General features: G+C 42.8%; 1 protein-coding gene across 2 annotated transcripts in view; it reads right to left on the bottom strand.

Annotated features, from left to right (window-relative positions):
• Positions 1-18,067, bottom strand: part of LOC121532035 (calcium-dependent secretion activator 2) — a 236,643-nt gene that overhangs the window by 119,776 nt on the left and 98,800 nt on the right. For both annotated transcript variants that reach the window (XM_041837679.2, XM_041837680.2), the window contains exons 6-8: positions 17,912-18,033; positions 4,831-4,942; positions 3,361-3,500 (exon numbers count right to left, since the gene is read on the bottom strand). In XM_041837679.2, the coding sequence (XP_041693613.2) occupies positions 3,361-3,500; positions 4,831-4,942; positions 17,912-18,033 (374 nt within the window). The remainder of the gene's footprint in view (positions 1-3,360; positions 3,501-4,830; positions 4,943-17,911; positions 18,034-18,067) is intronic.

The following is an 18,067-nucleotide window of genomic DNA, read 5'->3' as shown; positions in this document are numbered from 1 at the left end:
TTATTAATATTTAATTCAGTGATTTAAATTATGACCATATCCTCAGTAGCCTATTCCAGCAGGCTATTGGAAAACACAAGCACTTCTTATTGCAAAATCGCCTCGCTATTCATGTTGAATAAATTAGTATGTTCATTTGAACTGAGCAAGCTGCTAAATCGTTCAGTTTACATCTTGCCTACATCTTGTCTAGGCTACTGTAGACTATATTAAATTAGATGTAGGCCTATCACGGGCTATAGGCTACCTGCCTTTATCCAAGCAAACTATGGCAAAATGTAATTAGAATCATAAACCCAGATTTTAGTCTGTAGCCTATGTTTATTTAAATGACAAGTCAATCGAGCAAATGGGCCATTTATAACGGTTTGTAGTCTTAACATCTGGCACATAATAACAGCACAATTGCCATAAAATAGCTTTTTTTATGTTCATCCAAGTGTTTCTTGCTCAGAGATTTCATTACTCAAACTCTCCTGTCAGATGTATCTATAGTTATGCACATAGGCAAAGGGGATTTATTTACAATTATAAACCTGGTTCAAGCCCTGACTGCTGATTGGCTGAAAGCCGTGGCATATCAGACCGTATACCCCACGGGTATGACAGAACATTACTTTTTACTGTTCTAATTACGTTGGTAACGATTTTATAATAACAATAAGGCACCCCAGGATTTGTGGTATATGGCCAATATACCACGGCTAACGGCTGTATGTAGGGCGGCAGGTAGCTTAGTGGGTAAGAGCGTTGTGCCAGTAACCGAAAGGTCGCTGGTTCTAATCCCCGAGCCGACTAGGTGAAAAATCTGTCGATGTGCCCTTAAGCAAGGCACTTAACCCTAATTGCTCTGGATAAGAGCGTCTGCTAAATGGCGTAAATGTAAATGTATCCAGGCACTCCGCGTTGCGTCGTGCTTAAGAACAGCCCTTAGCCGTGGTATATTGGCCATATACCATACCCCCTTGTGCCTTATTGCTTAATCATAGCAGTCAAATGACTTAAATCAGCATCCCTTGATGGAAAATGATCTGGTGAGTTCAATAAGGGCGAAATATATTTTCTCTTGGCATATTGAAATTCCTTTATTATGTCATAGCTTGCAATAATTATTATTTTGAGGAAACCCAAATTTTGCTTCTAACGTCGTTACAAATTACTATGATATTCCTTCTTAATTGTCTCGATAACGTTATGGAAAAAGGGTTTATTGGCAACTCCTCTCTTGCTGTGGGGAAAACAAAATTGGGCTTGTTTTCAGGCCTTTTGGGCAGGTTTTGAGTGGTCATTGGGCTAGAAACGTTAGCTAGCTAGGCTAATTGAGGCTGCAGTGCATGCACTTTCTCATCCTACAGTTACAAATAAAAACAACTCCATTAAGAATATTAAGTAGCAGCCTATCTGTATGCTTTTGGTCGTTGTAGCCTATCCTTCTCCTTTAACTTTTAATTTAATCATTTTAATTCCACCTTCCTTTGATTAGATATCTCCTAACTTTTGCCACACATGGATGCTTTATGACTGTAGACTATTGCCGATTTGATAACTTACGATTGGCCAACAACAACAACAAGCTACACGCTCCACTCTCATGAAAAGCAAAGAGCAGCAGCATAAATGATACAATTTCTCTCTCTCTCTTTACTGCAGCAGTCGCGTTCGGATCTGTAGGGTCCTTCTGGACAAGTCAGTTATAATTACACATATCCGAGACCTGTGACAATCATATCAGATCCGACCCAGACCTGTGATATTATTTTGAATTCTGGATCCAGACCCACTCGGGTCCCGGATTGGGTATTCGGGTACAGGTGGATCTGTGAAGACCTCTACTTTGCACTGACAGTGGAGTGCCATTATCCACCAAAGTACATGGATCATTTCAGAAGTCTGTTGGTTTTCTATCTGTTCAGAAGCAATTTTTTTATATATTATTTTATTTATTTAACCAGGAAAGTCAGTTAAGAACAAATTCTTATTTACAATGACGGCCTACCCTGGCCAAACCCGAACGACGCTGGGCCAATTGTACGCCGCCCTATGGGACTCCCAATCATGGCCGGATTGTGATACAGCCTGGAATCGAACCAGGGTCTGTAATGACGCCTCTAGCACTGAGATGCAGTGCCTTAGACCGCTGCGCTACTCGGGAGAAATGTTGGCAATGCAAAGGGAAAAGGTCAACTTGTTACTTTGCAGTCCACGGTGCATGAACTGAAGACTCAAAAGTAGTAGGATTGGGTCAATTAGGCTTAGATTGTGTATCCCTAGACATTCTTCTAGCCAGTCTTGCTACTCCACTGATTTGACTGATGGCATGAATGTCATTGGGTGCTGGGCTGCCCGCTGCTGGAGTGAAGGAAGCCCAACATGAAATACATTTTACATTTACATTTTAGTCATTTAGCAGACACTCTTATCCAGAGCGACTTACAGTTAGTGAATGCATACATTATTTCTTTATTTTTCATACTGGCCCCCCGTGGGAATCAAACCCACAACCCTCGCGATGCAAACGCCATGCTCTACCAAATGAGCTACATCCCTGCCGGCCATTCCCTCCCCTACCCTGGACAACGCTTGGCCAATTGTGCGCCGCCCCATGGGTCTCCCGGTCACGGCCGGCTATGACAGAGCCTGGATTCGAACCAGGATCTCTAGTGGCACAGCTAGCACTGCGATGCAGTGCCTTAGACCACTGCGCCAGGTCATACATCCACTATCATCAAAATATACCTCAAATAATGCATTCCAATCAAAAAGACAAGGCAAAATGACTTGAACACACACACACACACACTTCTCATATACAAAATGTTCTGTCCGCATACTGACAGAGAGCAGTTGCCCGTGCCTCTGCTCCTTACTCATCATCTTGAGCTCTATCCCTTTCTTTCTCTCCATCTCCTCTATCAGCCACCGCTAGGGGGTGCTGCTATCCTTTCTTTGCTTTGTGTTCTTATGATAGTTTCTATTACAGCCTAACCCTTTAAGAGTTAGTCACTTTGCTGTTTTCCATTATATCTCCATACAAAACATACATATCCCATACAAATATATCCTAGTAAACTCTAGGGTTCTATAACATTCTTTATAGTGTGACCTAAGCTTGCCTGCTCTCCCTTACCTCCACTGCCACCTAACATCATACCAACTGGGTAATGTAGTCCATACCCTCAGTATGACTTGGTAGTGTAGTTCATACCCTCAGTATGACTGGGTAGTGTAGTTCCTACCCTCAGTATGACTGGGTAGTGTAGTTCTTACCCTCAGTATGACTGGATAGTGTAGTTCATACCCTCAGTATGACTGGATAGTGATGTTCATACCCTCAGTATCATTGGGTAGTGTAGTTCTTACCCGCTGTGCTTCATGTTGGGGGGTTTGTCCATTCGGACAGCTAGTTTGATCTTTAGCTCTGCATCTTGACTGTTCTTGGACACCACCATCTTGTGGAGCTCAGCCTGCTTGGGCCCATTTGTGGTGGGGTTCAGGATCACCTGGGAATGGGAGAGAGGGAGAGGAAAGGATGGGGGTGACAAAGGGCAAGGACACAGGAGAGATAGAAAAAAGAGAGAACCAGCTAATTTAGGAGGTTAAGTAATGATGGCTTCGGGCTTCTCCACTGCCCAAGATACACAAACAGTCTCTCTCATCAGTGACAGAAAGATGTACACATTCTCATATTTTGTGACTCTGATGGGAACAGACAGGTGAAGGACATCAGAAAACCATGGCTGTCTGGGGAAGACACAAACAAGACACACTTTCTTTTCATATCACAACCCCCTCTGCAGTTGCTCTGTATTGTTATGGAAAAGGTTAGGTAGTTTAGACTGGTTTTTCTCAAACCTTTCCTCTGGGACCCCCAGACGTTTCACAATTTAGTTTTAGCCCTGAACTAGCTCACCTGATTCACCTAGTCAAGGACTTGATTAGATTAGTTGACTTAGGGTGCTAGCTGTGGAATAGTTCAAATACATGGAACAGTTGGGGGTCCCCGAGGAGAGGTTTGAGAACCACTGGTATAGACTGCTCACTACCACTACCACTTCCAGACTCCATCCCCAAGGGGGCATCATCCCCCAGGGGGAAGCAGCAACATATTTGACCATTGTAGAAGTAGTCAGAATGTACCATGAGACATCCATGTCTTCATCAATGTTAAGGATAAATGGTTGAGTTTGATATAATTTAAAGGCTTACAAACAGGGTTGTCAAATTATTTTATAATTTCTTGAGATAATTATTATTATTTTTTTTACATACAAATTATGTAATTATTTTACCTTTTCATGTACATTATGAAAACATGCGATGGAGGCACAACACAAACACAGATTATGTAAAATAGGGTCTAAGCTTCAACATATACTTTATTTATAGATCATTGACATTAAAGGATAAAAAATGACAATTAAAAAACTATATATTCAAGAAATTATAAAATAGTTTGACAACCCTGTTTGTAAGCTTTTAAATGATATCAAACTCTACCGTTTATCTTTTCCACTGATGAAGACAAGTATGTCTCATAGTAGGGTGGGGTATGCAAAATGAGTCAACTTTGAGCTCCTCTATCATCTAAATGTTTTGGCATTCAGGTCCAAAAAGTCCCTTTCTGACCACTTCTACCATGGGCAAATATGTATGGGAAGTTTCATTCAAATCAAAAAGGTACATTGTTACATTGCCAAGACAATGATTGAATGGGTCATTCTAATTGCTAGTATCTGATATAAATACTAACTGATATCAATAGTGGCTGATATTGATAGTGAATTATATCAATATTAATAGGTTGATGTACAGTATGTACTGGTGTCTTACCCTCCCCAGCTCCTTGTCTTCCAGGGCCAGTACCCCCGTGCTCTCTGTGAACAGCTTCACTTTGACCATGGGTAACGGGTGCGTCGTCGTGAAGTCCCCCTGAGTGTCCCACCTGAAAGACACAAGGTTCCAACCCTCAGGATTAAACATAAAATCAAATCAAAGTGTATTTGTCACGTGCACAGAATACAACAGGTGTAAACAGTACAAAGAAATGCTTACTTGCAAGCTCTTCCTCAACAATGCAGTGTTCAATATTAAGTTTGCAGACGACACAACAGTAGTAGGCTTGATTACCAACAATTATGAGACCGCCTACAGGGAGGAGGTGAGGGCTCTGGGAGTGTGGTGCCAGGAAAATAACCTCTCACTCAACGTCAACAAAACAAAGGAGATGATCGTGGACTTCAGTTAACAGCAGAGGGTGCACCCCCCTATCCACATCGACGGGACCGCAGTGGAGAAGGTGGAAAGCTTCAAGTTCCTTGGCGTACACATCACTGACAAACTGAAATGGTCCACCCACGCAGACAGTGTGGTGAAGAAGGCACAACAGAGCCTCTTCAACCTCAGGAGGCTGAAGAAATTTGTCTTGGCACCTAAAACCTTCACAAACTTTTCATTCAGATCCCTTGGATTTCTTCACATTTTATTGTGTTACAAAGTGGGATTAAAATTAACAACAATCTTGTCAACAATCTTTAAAAATATATATATTTCACCTTTATTTAACCAGGTAAGCCAGTTGGGAACAAGTTCTCATTTACAACTGCGACCTGGCCAAGATAAAGCAAAGCAGTGCGATAAAAACAGCAACACAGAGTTACATATGGAATAAACAAAACGTACAGTCAATAACACAGTAGAAAATCTATATACAGTGTGTGCAAATGTAGTAAGTTATGGAGGTAAGGCAATAAATAGGCCATAGTGCAAAATAATTACAATTTAGTATTAACACTGGAGTGATAGATGTGCAGAAGATGATGTGCAAATAGAGATATTGGGGTGCAAATGAGCTAAATAAATAACAATGTAAATAACAATATGGGGATGAGGTAGTTGGGTGGGCTAATTACAGATGGGCTGTGTACAGGTGCAGTGATCGGTAAGCTGCTCTGACAACTGATGCTTAAAGTTAGTGAGGGAGATAAGTGTCTCCAGCTTCAGAGATTATTGCAGTTCGTTCCAGTCATTTGCAGCAGAGAACTGGAAGGAATGGCGGCCAAAGGAGGTGTTGGCTTTGGGGATGACCAGTGAGATATACCTGCTGGAACACATACAACGGGTGGGTGTTGCTATGGTGACCAATGATCTAAGATAAGGCGGGGATTTGCCTAGAAGTGATTTATAGATAACCTGGAGCCAGTGGGTTTGGCGACGAATATGTAGTGAGGGCCAGCCAACGAGAGCGTACAGGTCACAATGGTGGGTAGTATATGGGGCTTTGGTGACAAAACAGATGGCACTGTGATAGACTACATCCAATTTGCTGAGTAGAGTGTTGGAAGCTATTTTGTAAATGACATCGCTGAAGTCAAGGATCGGTAGGATAGTCCGTTTTACGAGGGCATGTTTAGCAGCATGAGTGAAGGAGGCTTTGTTGCGAAATAGGAAGCCAATTCTAGATTTAACTTTGGATTGGAGATGCTTAATGTGAGTCTGGAAGGAGAGTTTACAGTCTAACCAGACACCTAGGTATTTGTAGTTTTCCACATATTCTAAGTCAGACCCGCCGAGAGTAGTGATTCTAGTCAGGCGGGCGGGTGCAAGCAGCGTTAGTTTGAAGAGCATGCATTTCGTTTTACTAGCGTTTAAGAGCAGTTGGAGGCCACGGAAGGAGTGTTGTATGGCATTGAAGCTCGTTTGGAGGTTTGTTAACACAGTGTCCAATGAAGGGCCAGATGTATACAAAATGGTGTCGTCTGCGTAGAGGTGGATCTGAGAGTCACCAGCAGCAAGAGCGACATCATTGATATACACAGAGAATAGAGTCGGCCCGAGAATTGAACCCTGTGGCACCCCCATAGAGAATGCCAGAGGTCCAGACAACAGGCCCTCCGATTTGACACATTGAACTCTATCTGAGAAGTAGTTGGTGAACCAGGTGAGGCAGTCATTTGAAAAACCAAGGCTATTTAGTCTGCCAATAAGAATGCAGTGATTGACAGAGTCAAAAGCCTTGGCCTGGTCGATGAAGACGGCTGCACAGTACTGTCTTTTATCGATTGCGGTTATTATATCGTTTAGGACCTTGAGCGTGGCTGAGGTGCACCCATGATGAGCTCGGAAACCAGATTGCATAGTGGATAAGGTACAGTGGGATTCGAAATGGTCGGTGATCTGTTTGTTAACTTGGCTTTCAAATACTTTCGAAAGGCAGGGCAGGATGGATATAGGTCTGTAACAGTTTGGATCTAGAGTGTCACCCCCTTTGAAGAGGGGGATGACCGCGGCAGCTTTCCAATATCTGGGGATCTCAGACTATACGAAAGAGGTTGAACAGACTAGTAATAGGGGTTGTGACAATTTTGGCTGCTAATTTTAGAAAGAAAGGGTCCAGATTGTCTAGCCCAGCTGATTTGTAGGGGTCCAGATTTAGCAGCTCTTTCAGGACATCAGCTGTCTGAATTTGGGTGAAGGAGAAGTGGGGGGGTGGGGCATGGGCAAGTTGCATCGGAGGGTGCAGAGCTGGTGGCCGGGGTAGGGGTTGCCAGGTGGAAAGCATGGCCAGCCGTAGCAAAATGCTTATTGAAATTCTCGATTATCGTAGATTTATCGGTGGTGACAGTGTTTCCTAGCCTCAGTGCAGTGGGTAGCTGGGAGGAGGTGCTCTTATTCTCCATGGACTTTACAGTGTCCCAAAACTTTTTGGAGTTAGTGCTACAGGATGCAAATTTCTGTTTGAAAAAGCTAGCCTTTGCTCTTCTAACTGATTGTGTATATTGGTTCCTGACTTCCCTGAAAACTTGCATATCGCGGGGGCTGTTCGATGCTAATGCAGTACGCCACAGGATGTTTTTGTGCTGGTCAAGGGCAGTCAAGTCTGGGGTTAACCAGGGGCTATATCTGTTCTTAGTTCTGAATTTTTTGAATGGGGCATGTTTATTTAAGATGGAGAGGAAAGCACTTTTGAAGAACATCCAGGCATCCTCTACTGACGGAATGAGGTCAATATCCATCCAGGATACCCGGGCCAGGTCAATTAGAAAGGCCTGCTCGCTGAAGTGTTTTAGGGAGCGTTTGACAGTGATGAGGGGTGGTCGTTTGACCGCGGACCCATTACGGATGCAGGCAATGAGGCAGTGATTGCTGAGATCCTGGTTGAAGACAGCGGAGGTGTATTTAGAAGGTACATTTGTCAGGATGATATCTATGAGGGTGCCCATGTTTACGGATTTAGGGTTGTACCTGATAGGTTCCTTGATAATTTGTGTGAGATTGAGGGCATCTAGTTTAGATTGTAGGATGGCCGGGGTGTTAAGCATATCCCAGTTTAGGTCACCAAGCAGTACGAACTCTGAGGATAGATGAGGGGCAAGCAATTCACATATGGTGTCCAGGGCACAACTGGGGACTGAGGGGGGTCTGTAGCAAGTGGCAACAGTGAGAGACTTATTTCTGGAAAGGTGGATTTTTAGAAGTAAAAGCTCAAACTGTTTGGGCACAGACCTGGATAGTATGATAGAGCTCTGCAGTAGATTGCAACTCTGCCCCCTTTGGCAGTTCTATCTAGACGGAAAATGTTGTAGTTCAGAATGGAAATGTCTGAATTTTTGGTGGCCTTCCTAAGCCAAGATTCAGACACTGCTAGAACATCAGGGTTGGCAGAGTGTGCTAACGCAGTGAATAACTCAAACTTGGGGAGGAGACTTCTGATGTTAACATGCAAGAAACCAAGGCTTTTACGGTTACAGAAGTCAACAAATGATAGCGCCTGGGGGGTAGGAGTAATACTGGGGGCTACAGGCCCTGAGTTAACCTCTACATCACCAGAGGAACAGAGGAGGAATAGAATAAGGATACGGCTAAAGGCTTTAAGAACTGGTCTTCTAGTGTGTTGGGTACAGAGAAAAGGGGCAGATTTCCGGGCGTTGTAGAATAGATTCAGGGCATTAAGTACAGACAAGGATATGGAAGGATATGAGTACAGTGGAGGTACACCTAAGCATTGGGTAACTATGAAAGAGATAGTATCACTGGAGGTACCGATTGAGCCGGTCTCCGCGTGTATGGGGGGTGGGACAAAGGAGCTCTCTGAGGCTGGTTGAGCTGAACTTGGGGCTCTACAGTGAAATTGTATAATAAGAACTAACCCAAACAACAATAGGCTAGGCATATTTACATGGGAGAGAGGCATAACGCAATCACAGGTGTTATTGGGGAGGGCTAAGACAACAACTGGTAATGGCGACGAAAGTTTGGGCTGAGGCTAAACAGATAAACAGGATGGGGTACCATGTAAAGGAACAGTCCAGCAGGCATTAGCTGTGTAGCTGAGTGATCATAAGGTCCAGTGAACAGCACTAAGTAGGTCCGGAAGCAGATCGTAGGCCGCTAAAGCACAGGCGAGCAGGAGGCATGGCTGTTGATTGCGCATGCTAGCGGGCCGGGGCTAGCAGATGGATCTTCGTGGTTGTCGCAACGGGAAGCCTGTAGAAACCACATCAGACGATTACGTCGGCAGACCAGTCGTGATGGATCGGCGGGGCTCCGTGTCGACACTAGGAGGTCCCGTCCGGTTGACAGAGAGGTAGAAAGACTGGAGATGGGCCTGGCTCGAGGCTAGCTCAAGGCTAACTGCTACGTCGGGAGGTGGTGATTATCCAACAACAGCCATTCGGTTGCAGCTAGCTAGTTGCGATGGTCCGGTGTTAGGTCCAGTGATTCCGGCAGAAAATCCGATATGCTCTGGGTCGATAGCACGCTGTGCAGACTGGCCGATAATTGTCCTGGCTAGAGCTGGCTGGTAGGTAGTGCAGGCCATGGACAGTGGTGAAGACCGCTAACGGTGGCTAATAGCAAGTAGCTAGTTAGCTGGCTAGCTGGCTAGTTTCAGCTGTAGGTTCTTGATAAAAATAAAGAAATAATAGAATCCGTTCCACATTGGGTGAGGTGGGTTGCAGGGAGGTATATTTAGTTAAAGGATGGAAAGTGAGATAGAGAAATATATACGAATAAAAGACAAAAAACTAAAAAACTGGCTATTTACACGAGGACACAACACAATACACGACCGCACTGCTACGCCATCTTGGATTACTGTGGATCTACACAAAATACTCTGTAATGTCAAAGTGAAAAAACAAATCTAACATTTTTTAAAGATGAATACAAAATTAAATAACTAAAATATAGTCATTGCATAAGTATTCAGCTCCCTGAGTACTTTTCCATGTTAGAAACACCTTTGGCATCGAATACAGCTGTGAGTCTTCCTGGGTAAGTCTATAAGAGCTTTGCAGACTACTGTTCAGTAGTGTGGTCAGGTGCCACAAGGAGGGACTTGGGAAAATTGCAGTTGGCTCAGAACAGGGCAGCACGGCTGGCCCTTAAAAGTACACAGAGAGCTAACATTAATGACATGCATGTTAGTCTCTCCTGGCTTAGAGTGGAAGAGAGATTGACTTCAACACTGCTTGTTTTTTTAAGAGGTGTTGACATGCTGAATGTAAGAGCTGTCTGTTTGGAATGCTGGCACACAGCTCGGACACCATGCATACCCCACGAGACATGCCACCAGAGGTCTCTTCACAGTCCTCAAGTCCAGAACAGACTACGGGAAACACACAGTACTACATAGAGCCATGACTGCACGGAACTCTATTCTACATCATGTAACTCAGTCAAGCAGTAAAATCAGATTAAAAAAACAGATTAAACTACACTTTATGGAACAGCGCGGACTGTGAAGAGACACACACACATCATTCACAAACACATGCTAACACACGCACTCTACACACACACATTTTAATATCGTTATTTTGCTGTATTATTGATTTTGTATTGTAAATATGTTATGGTAGAGTAGTGTGTAATAATGTGTTGTGTTATGTATTGTTTTATTGTATGTAAATTGTGATTGGACCCTAGGAAGAGTAGCTGCTGCTTTGGCAGCCACTAATGGGGAACCGTAATAAATACAAAAATACAAGATACACCTGGATTGTGCAATATTTGCCCATTATTATAAAAATAATTATTCAAGTGCTTTCACTTAGATAGCAATTCTCAAGTCTTGCCATAGATTTTCAAGCAGATTTAAGTTAAAGCTGTAACTTGGCCACTCAGGAACATTCACAGTCTTCTTTTTAAGCAACTCCAGTGTAGATTTGGCCTTGTGTTTTAGGTTATTGTCCTGCTGAAAGGTGAATTCCTCTCCCAGTGTCTGGTGTAAAGCAGACTGAAGCAGGTTTTCCTCTAGGAGTTTTCCTGTGTTTAGCTCCACCCCAATTATTTTTATCCTGAAAAACTTCCCAGTATTTGCCGATGTCAAGCATACCCATACAATGATGCAGCCACCACGATGCTTGAAAATAAGGAGGCAGTTACTCAGTGCTGTGTTGGATTTAACCCAAACATAAGGCTTTGTATTTAGGTAAAAAAGTGCATTCCTTTGTTGTTTTTTTTTCTTCAGTATTACTTAGTGCCTTGTTGCATACAAGATGCATATTTTTGAATATTTATATTCTGTATATTTGTATTCTTCTTTTCACTCAGTCATTTAGGTCATTATTCTGGAGTCACTAAAATTTTGTTGATCCATCCTCAGTTTTCTCCCATCACAGCCATTGAATTCTGTAGGCTGTTTAAAAAATAAAAAAAACATGGCCTCATGGTGACATCCCTGAGCAGTTTAATTCCTGTCCTGCAGCTCAGTTCAGAAGGATGACTGTATATTTGATGTGTCTGGGTGGTTTAATACATAATCCACAGCATAATTATTAACTTGACCATGATTAAAGAGATATTCAATGTCTGATTTATTATTGTTACCCATCTACCAATCACTGCCCTTCTTATGATGCTTTCGAAGAGCTCCCTGGTCTTTGTAGTTGAATCTGTGCTTGATATTCAATACTTGACTGAGGGACCTTACATATGTTGTATGTATGGGGTACAGAGAAAGGGTTAGTCCTTCAAAAATCATGTAAACCCCTACAATTTCACACAGAGTGTGTCCATGTCACTTATGTGATTTGTTAAATCAAATTTTACTCCTGAACTAATTTAGGCTTGCTGAATACTTATGCAACAACTATATTTTAGCTATGAATGTTTTATTTATCTTTAAAAATATATATATTAGAGTATTTTGTGTAGACTTTTGATTAAATAAAAAAATATATATTTTAATCCCACTTTGTAACACAATAAAATGTGAAGAAATCCAAGGGGTCGGAATACTTTCGCAAGGCACTGTAGATGGATATAACTCGTTTTAGTATAGACATTGCCATTGAGGGCTTTGTACTATATTAACTTAACAATGTTTGTTATTGCCTTAGATTTAATTAGATGTAAATACATACTATTTAAAAAATATAGTTTTTTGGGGGTGGGACTGCAATTTGCAACACTTCTGTAGAATCACCCATATACAATTTTAAGATCTCTATGCCAATAACACATTGTGGGTAGAGGTTCCGAAATGGACCCGGGGCTTTCCTTCCCGGAGCCTACCCAAATAAATTAATGTAAAAATAATGGAGACCCAGTCTGAACGGACCCAAGGACAACCAGACCCGGCCCCGTATAGACCCGGTCTGGTCCAGACCAGGTCTGATCCGATCCGAGTGAGGGAAGCAGTAGAAAAGCATTTTTTTTAGCTTGCTACATTATTAACTGAAGCTGTTAATGCATGAGCCGAGGGAGAGAGGAACGGAGGAGCTCTAGCAGCAGGCGAGGAAGGGGCCGTGTGGTGTGTGTGAGTGGTGCAAGGTGCAGGGAACGGGGAGGAGGGAGAGAGAGACAGCAGCAACCAAGCCGACTCAAACTAGTTACTAACTTCTAGCTGCCAAAGCTAGGTTATTTATCATCCAATCTGATGACATAGTACCTGTTTTGACTGCATCAAACCGAGAAGATTATATACTTAAGATAGCTAGCAAGCGACATAAGCTGCGCTTTACCCCATCCTACACAATTACAACAACTCCATTCAGAGTATTAAGTAGCAGCCTTCCTGTTGCTGTTGGCTCTTGGTCGTTGTAGCCTATCCTTCTCATTAAACTCTGTTATTTTAATTTTATCTTCCATTGATCTCCTAATTTGCACACATAGAGCCAGAGGCTAGTGCCGCTTTGATGACTTGTAATTGGCTAACAACAACAAGCTACACGCGCCACTCTCGTGAAAAGCAAAGAGCAGCAGCATAAATGAGATACTTTTCTCTCTCTTTCTCTACTGCAGCAGTCACGTTCAGGTCTGTACAGGTCCTTACCGGCAAATCAGTTATACTTACACATCCCCGAGACAATCAGATCCGACCCGGATCCAAGAGTTAACTACAGAATTTTGGACCCAACCTGGTCGGGTCCCGGGTAATCAGGTTTGGGTGGACCCGTGAAGACCTCTAGGTCTGTACTCTACTGGAAGCTTCTGATTTGGGTTTAAGGTGGAAGATGAGCATGGTGGGTGGTTCAGTTATCCCACTGGGCACAAACTGATTGAATAAACATTGTTTCCACATCATTTCAACAACAAAGAATGTATGTGATGATGTTGAATCAGTGTGGAAAACTGATTGGATTTGCAGAAAGTCATCAACGTAAAGGGATTTCGGGAATATCTGTCATTTTTTCACCTAAATCCACTTTTACCCTAAAACCAATGAGATGGTTAAAATGTTTGTTGGATTTACAATCAAATCTAATTAAAACTAGCGTTGAACTGACGTCTGTGCCCAGTGGGATAACACCTGCACAATAGATACAGAGTGTGTGTTAGTGTGTGTATGTGTATGTATGTTCAGTTGCATGCAGGCATGCCCTCAGAATCCTGAATGACCCCTCACTTCTCAATGACAGCAGGAATTCAACGTAACTAACACATTTATTTTTTCCCAGTTGCCAAGGCAACGTGTGGATTGCATTCAGAACTGAGAGACAAAATAAATATGAACTAATTCACAGAGGAGGGTAAAGCAAAAGGTAAATTCAAACAAGAAGTGGCTATTGTTTGCCTCGTGTTATTTTTATCACGGTACACAAAGAAAAAGGACACTGGAGATAACCCTTAGCAGACTTTACCCGACATTGTTCTGTCTTTGCCTCTCTTAGGAAAGCCCACAAGTCAACAGTTAAGTTTGCCATGTGAGGGAGGGAGGTTAACTATGTGTGCTGTATTTTCCAAAGGTGTTTTCTATCTTAGATACATTATCTGACAAGGTATAGAATAGCAGCAAATACCTACCTGGCTGATGCAAAACATTTACTTAATTTCTTCCTTGAAAAGAGAGTGAGTGTGTGGGAAGGAAGGTCTTTCCTATCTTTGCTGAAGGACAAGTACTGTCTGTCTATGTTTAAAATACTTAGAAATGCACTGATTCATTCAGTCAAGTAACTGCCCTCTAATCCAACTAAGATGCAAGATGATGACAATCATTGGTCTTGCAGTCAGCCTACACAAAGGCATATAATGACTTCAAATTGAATGGAGCCTCCAATGGTAAGGAAAGGACCAGAAAATGTAATTAAGACTGTAATGATTGTGTAATAGATGGATGCATAATAATAATAATAATAATAATAATAATAATAACTTTACTTAAAATCATACATTGAAATCATACATTAAAAACACTGGCCGTCCATGAGATTATGAGAAAACAAACAATGGAGTATGACTTTATTTGGGTTATGATGTGGTAGGACAGTTGTTATAAGGCCATGGGGCATTTATAAGTTATGCATTTCAAGAATCAAAGGGTATGTGGTTAATTGAAATTACCATTAAATTGAACAACAGGAAATATTCAAAATAGTGGCTTAAAGGCCAAGTTCTTCTAGTTTCAGGGCTATGAAGAGGATGGTATATTGTAGTGGCATGAAATGGAGGGCAATCACAGTCTGAGCTCTGGGAAGATTCTCCACCACAGAGTCTGAAAGGGCAGTCTTATTACCGCATTACCAGACTCCTGCCACCGCCGACAGTCTAATACCCATGCCGAAATCTATGGCCAGAGGCACGGCAACAAGCAACGACTCACTGTTACTGTACCTAATCATCAGACATTTTAATTTTGCCGGAGGCTGTGAGACAATAGCCACTTCATGATGTGATAGGAGGGATAATGCAGTGCACATTCACACAACAGAGGCTATTACTGAATCCCTCTGCTATGTGGATGGATGATATGATAATTCGGTGGCCAGAAGTCTCAAGAGCCTGTAATATTTTCAATGTAAGCTTTGGAGGACAAGATGATAAATCTTCAGCTAAATGAGGTGGAACGAAATATAATTAAAATAGTGTTCCCCCAGACAACATGTTTAAAGGGCACAGCAGCCGGACTTCACTTAATACCATACTTTATTATGGCCAGAACCTGGACTTTATCTTCATTCATTTCCATTTCAATCAGGTGGGGGATAAACTTTGAGCAAGAGTGTTAAAGAATACACTCCAATACTTCATTATCACAAGTTACATAGGCTACTACAAGACATGTCTAAATTGGACAGGCCCAGAACTCTTGCGGGATGACTAAGAAGCCAGTCAGCATTTTCAGCAACGCTAACAAAGGAAGTGGAAATTATGTTGTGAGCTCAGACAACTCTTTGACCTAACCCTGAACCTGCATGGCACGGTAGCCCGGAGTTACACCACCAAACACAAACTCCAGTTCTCTGTGTGCCATGCTGTCTATTCACCTCCCAAATGGTACCATTCACCCGCTATGCTGAAAAACAAGTGAAGTGGACAGCGGAGGAAAAGTCACCACTCGAAAAGGAGGTTGGCGTGGCTTTGCTCTGTGGATCCAGAACTGTCATTGGTGCTGTGTCATGATGATTCAGATGGGAGAAGACTGCAGAGCTATCAAGTGTGCTCACTACCATCCAACCCCCCTTGCATTACAAAACAACTCCCAGCTTTAATAGGCGCTATTCGGAACATTAAACAATGCTCTGGGGAAGCAACGGCTCTCTATGGCCTTAGATGTTAAAACTAGGAGTCTGTGTTACATGGAACGTCTGTGTTTTACTCTCCTTATCTCAGAAATGCAGCACATTGTTAGCATTTCAAAGCTAAGGTCTGAGTGTATTACCATCAGGTATGGCTGCCATGCGTCCGCATGTACGTTTATTTCATCTACAAAAGCTGACATGCCAAGACCAAGGATCATCAAATTAGACCTAAACAGGCCCTTCTCTCTCTGTTGTAAACACTCAGGTTCCTATTAAAGTCATGAAATGTTCACACACACCTACATTATATATACAAAAGTATGTGGACACCCCTTCATATTAATGGATTCGGCTACTTCAAGCACACCATTGCTGACAGGTATATAAAATCGAGCACACAGCTATACAATCTCCATTGACAAACCTTGGCAGTAGAATGGCCTTACTGAAGAGCTCAGTGACTTCCAACGTGGCACCGTCATAGGATGCCACCTTTCCAACAAGTCAGTTCGTCAAATTTCTGCCCTGCTAGAGCTGCCCCGGTCAACTGTAAGTCCTGTTATTGTGAAGTGGAAACGTCTAGGAGCACCAGCGGCTCAGCTGCGAAGTGGCAGGCCACACAAGCTCACAGAACGGGACCGCCAAGTGCTGAAGCGCATAGCATGTAAAAATAATCTGTCCTTGGTTGCAAAACTCACTACCGAGTTCCAAACTGCCTCTGGAAGCAAAGTCAGCACAAAAACTGTTCGTCGGGAGCTTCATGAAATGGGTTTCCATGGCCGAGCAGCCGTATACAAGCCTAAGATCACCATGTGCAATGCCAAGTGTCGGCTGGAGTGGTGTAAAGCTCGCCACCATTGGACTCTGGAGCAGTGGAAATGCATTCTCTGGAGTGATGAATCACGCTTCACCATCTAGCAGTCTGACTGACGAATCTGGGTTTGGCGGATGCCAGGAGAACGCTACCTTCCCCAATTCATAGTGGCAACTGTAAAGTTTAGTGGAGGAGGAATAATGGTCTGGGGCTGTTTTTCATGGTTCGGGCTAGGCCCCTTAGTTTCAGTGAAGGGAAATCTTAACGCTACAACATACAATGATGATTCTGTGCTTCCAACTTTGTGGCAACAATTTGGGGAAGGCCTTGTTACAGTGAGGTCCATACAGAAATGGTTTGTCGAGATCGGTGTGGAAGAACTTGACTGCCCTGCACAGAGCCCTGACCTCAACCCCATCGAACACCTTTGGTATGAATTGGAATGCAGACTGCGAGCCAGGCCTAATCACCCAACATCAGTGCCCAACCTCACTAATGCTCTTGTGGCTGAATGGAAGCAAGTCCCCGCAGCAATGTTCCAACATCTAGTGGAAAGCCTTCCCAGAAGAGTGGAGGCTTTTACAGCAGCAAAGGGGGGACCAACTCCATATTAATGCCCATGATTTTGGAATGAAATGTTCGATGAGCAGGTGTCCACATACTTTTGGTAATGTAGTGTATGTCTCTTCTGAGATAGTTCCAAATGAAACCAATCGGACATTGTTACATATTACCTGTAGACGTCCTGGAAAAACCTTGTATCTAATTTTTTTCTTACAAAAATAATATATATATATATAATAAATTAGTAAAAGTAGTCCTTCTCAGCCATGTTCTGTGACGTTTTCATGACTCTAGGACTAAAATAAGTCACTCAAAATGCGATGTGAACTTCCATTAATATATGGCAATAGATCTGAAAAAACAACAACATATTACTCAATTCCTGAAAAGGTTACTTGGAAGGTTTTTTCCTAGACACCGACTACCGTTCACTTGACATTTCAAAACATGACTGAACAGTCATTATTAAGCAGACACTCTTATCTGGAGTGAATGACAGTGAACACAGTCAATAAATGATGTGGCCGCTGCAGCGATTTAACATGCAACCCTGTTGTTGTTGTTGACTTACTGTGGTCTGGAGGCTTCTGCCTGGTCTGTCTGCAGTTTCTCTCCTCCCTCCACCTCCATGGTGCAGTACACAATCCTGTTAGGGGCCACCGACTTCAGGCCCTGCACTTCCACTATCACTATCTGCAAACAGCAACAGAGAGAGGACATGGTCAGC

Source organism: Coregonus clupeaformis, unplaced genomic scaffold (genome assembly GCF_020615455.1).
Source record: "Coregonus clupeaformis isolate EN_2021a unplaced genomic scaffold, ASM2061545v1 scaf0073, whole genome shotgun sequence".
NCBI classification, from domain to species: Eukaryota; Metazoa; Chordata; class Actinopteri; order Salmoniformes; family Salmonidae; genus Coregonus; species Coregonus clupeaformis.
This window is presented reverse-complemented; position numbering and strand designations above follow the sequence as displayed.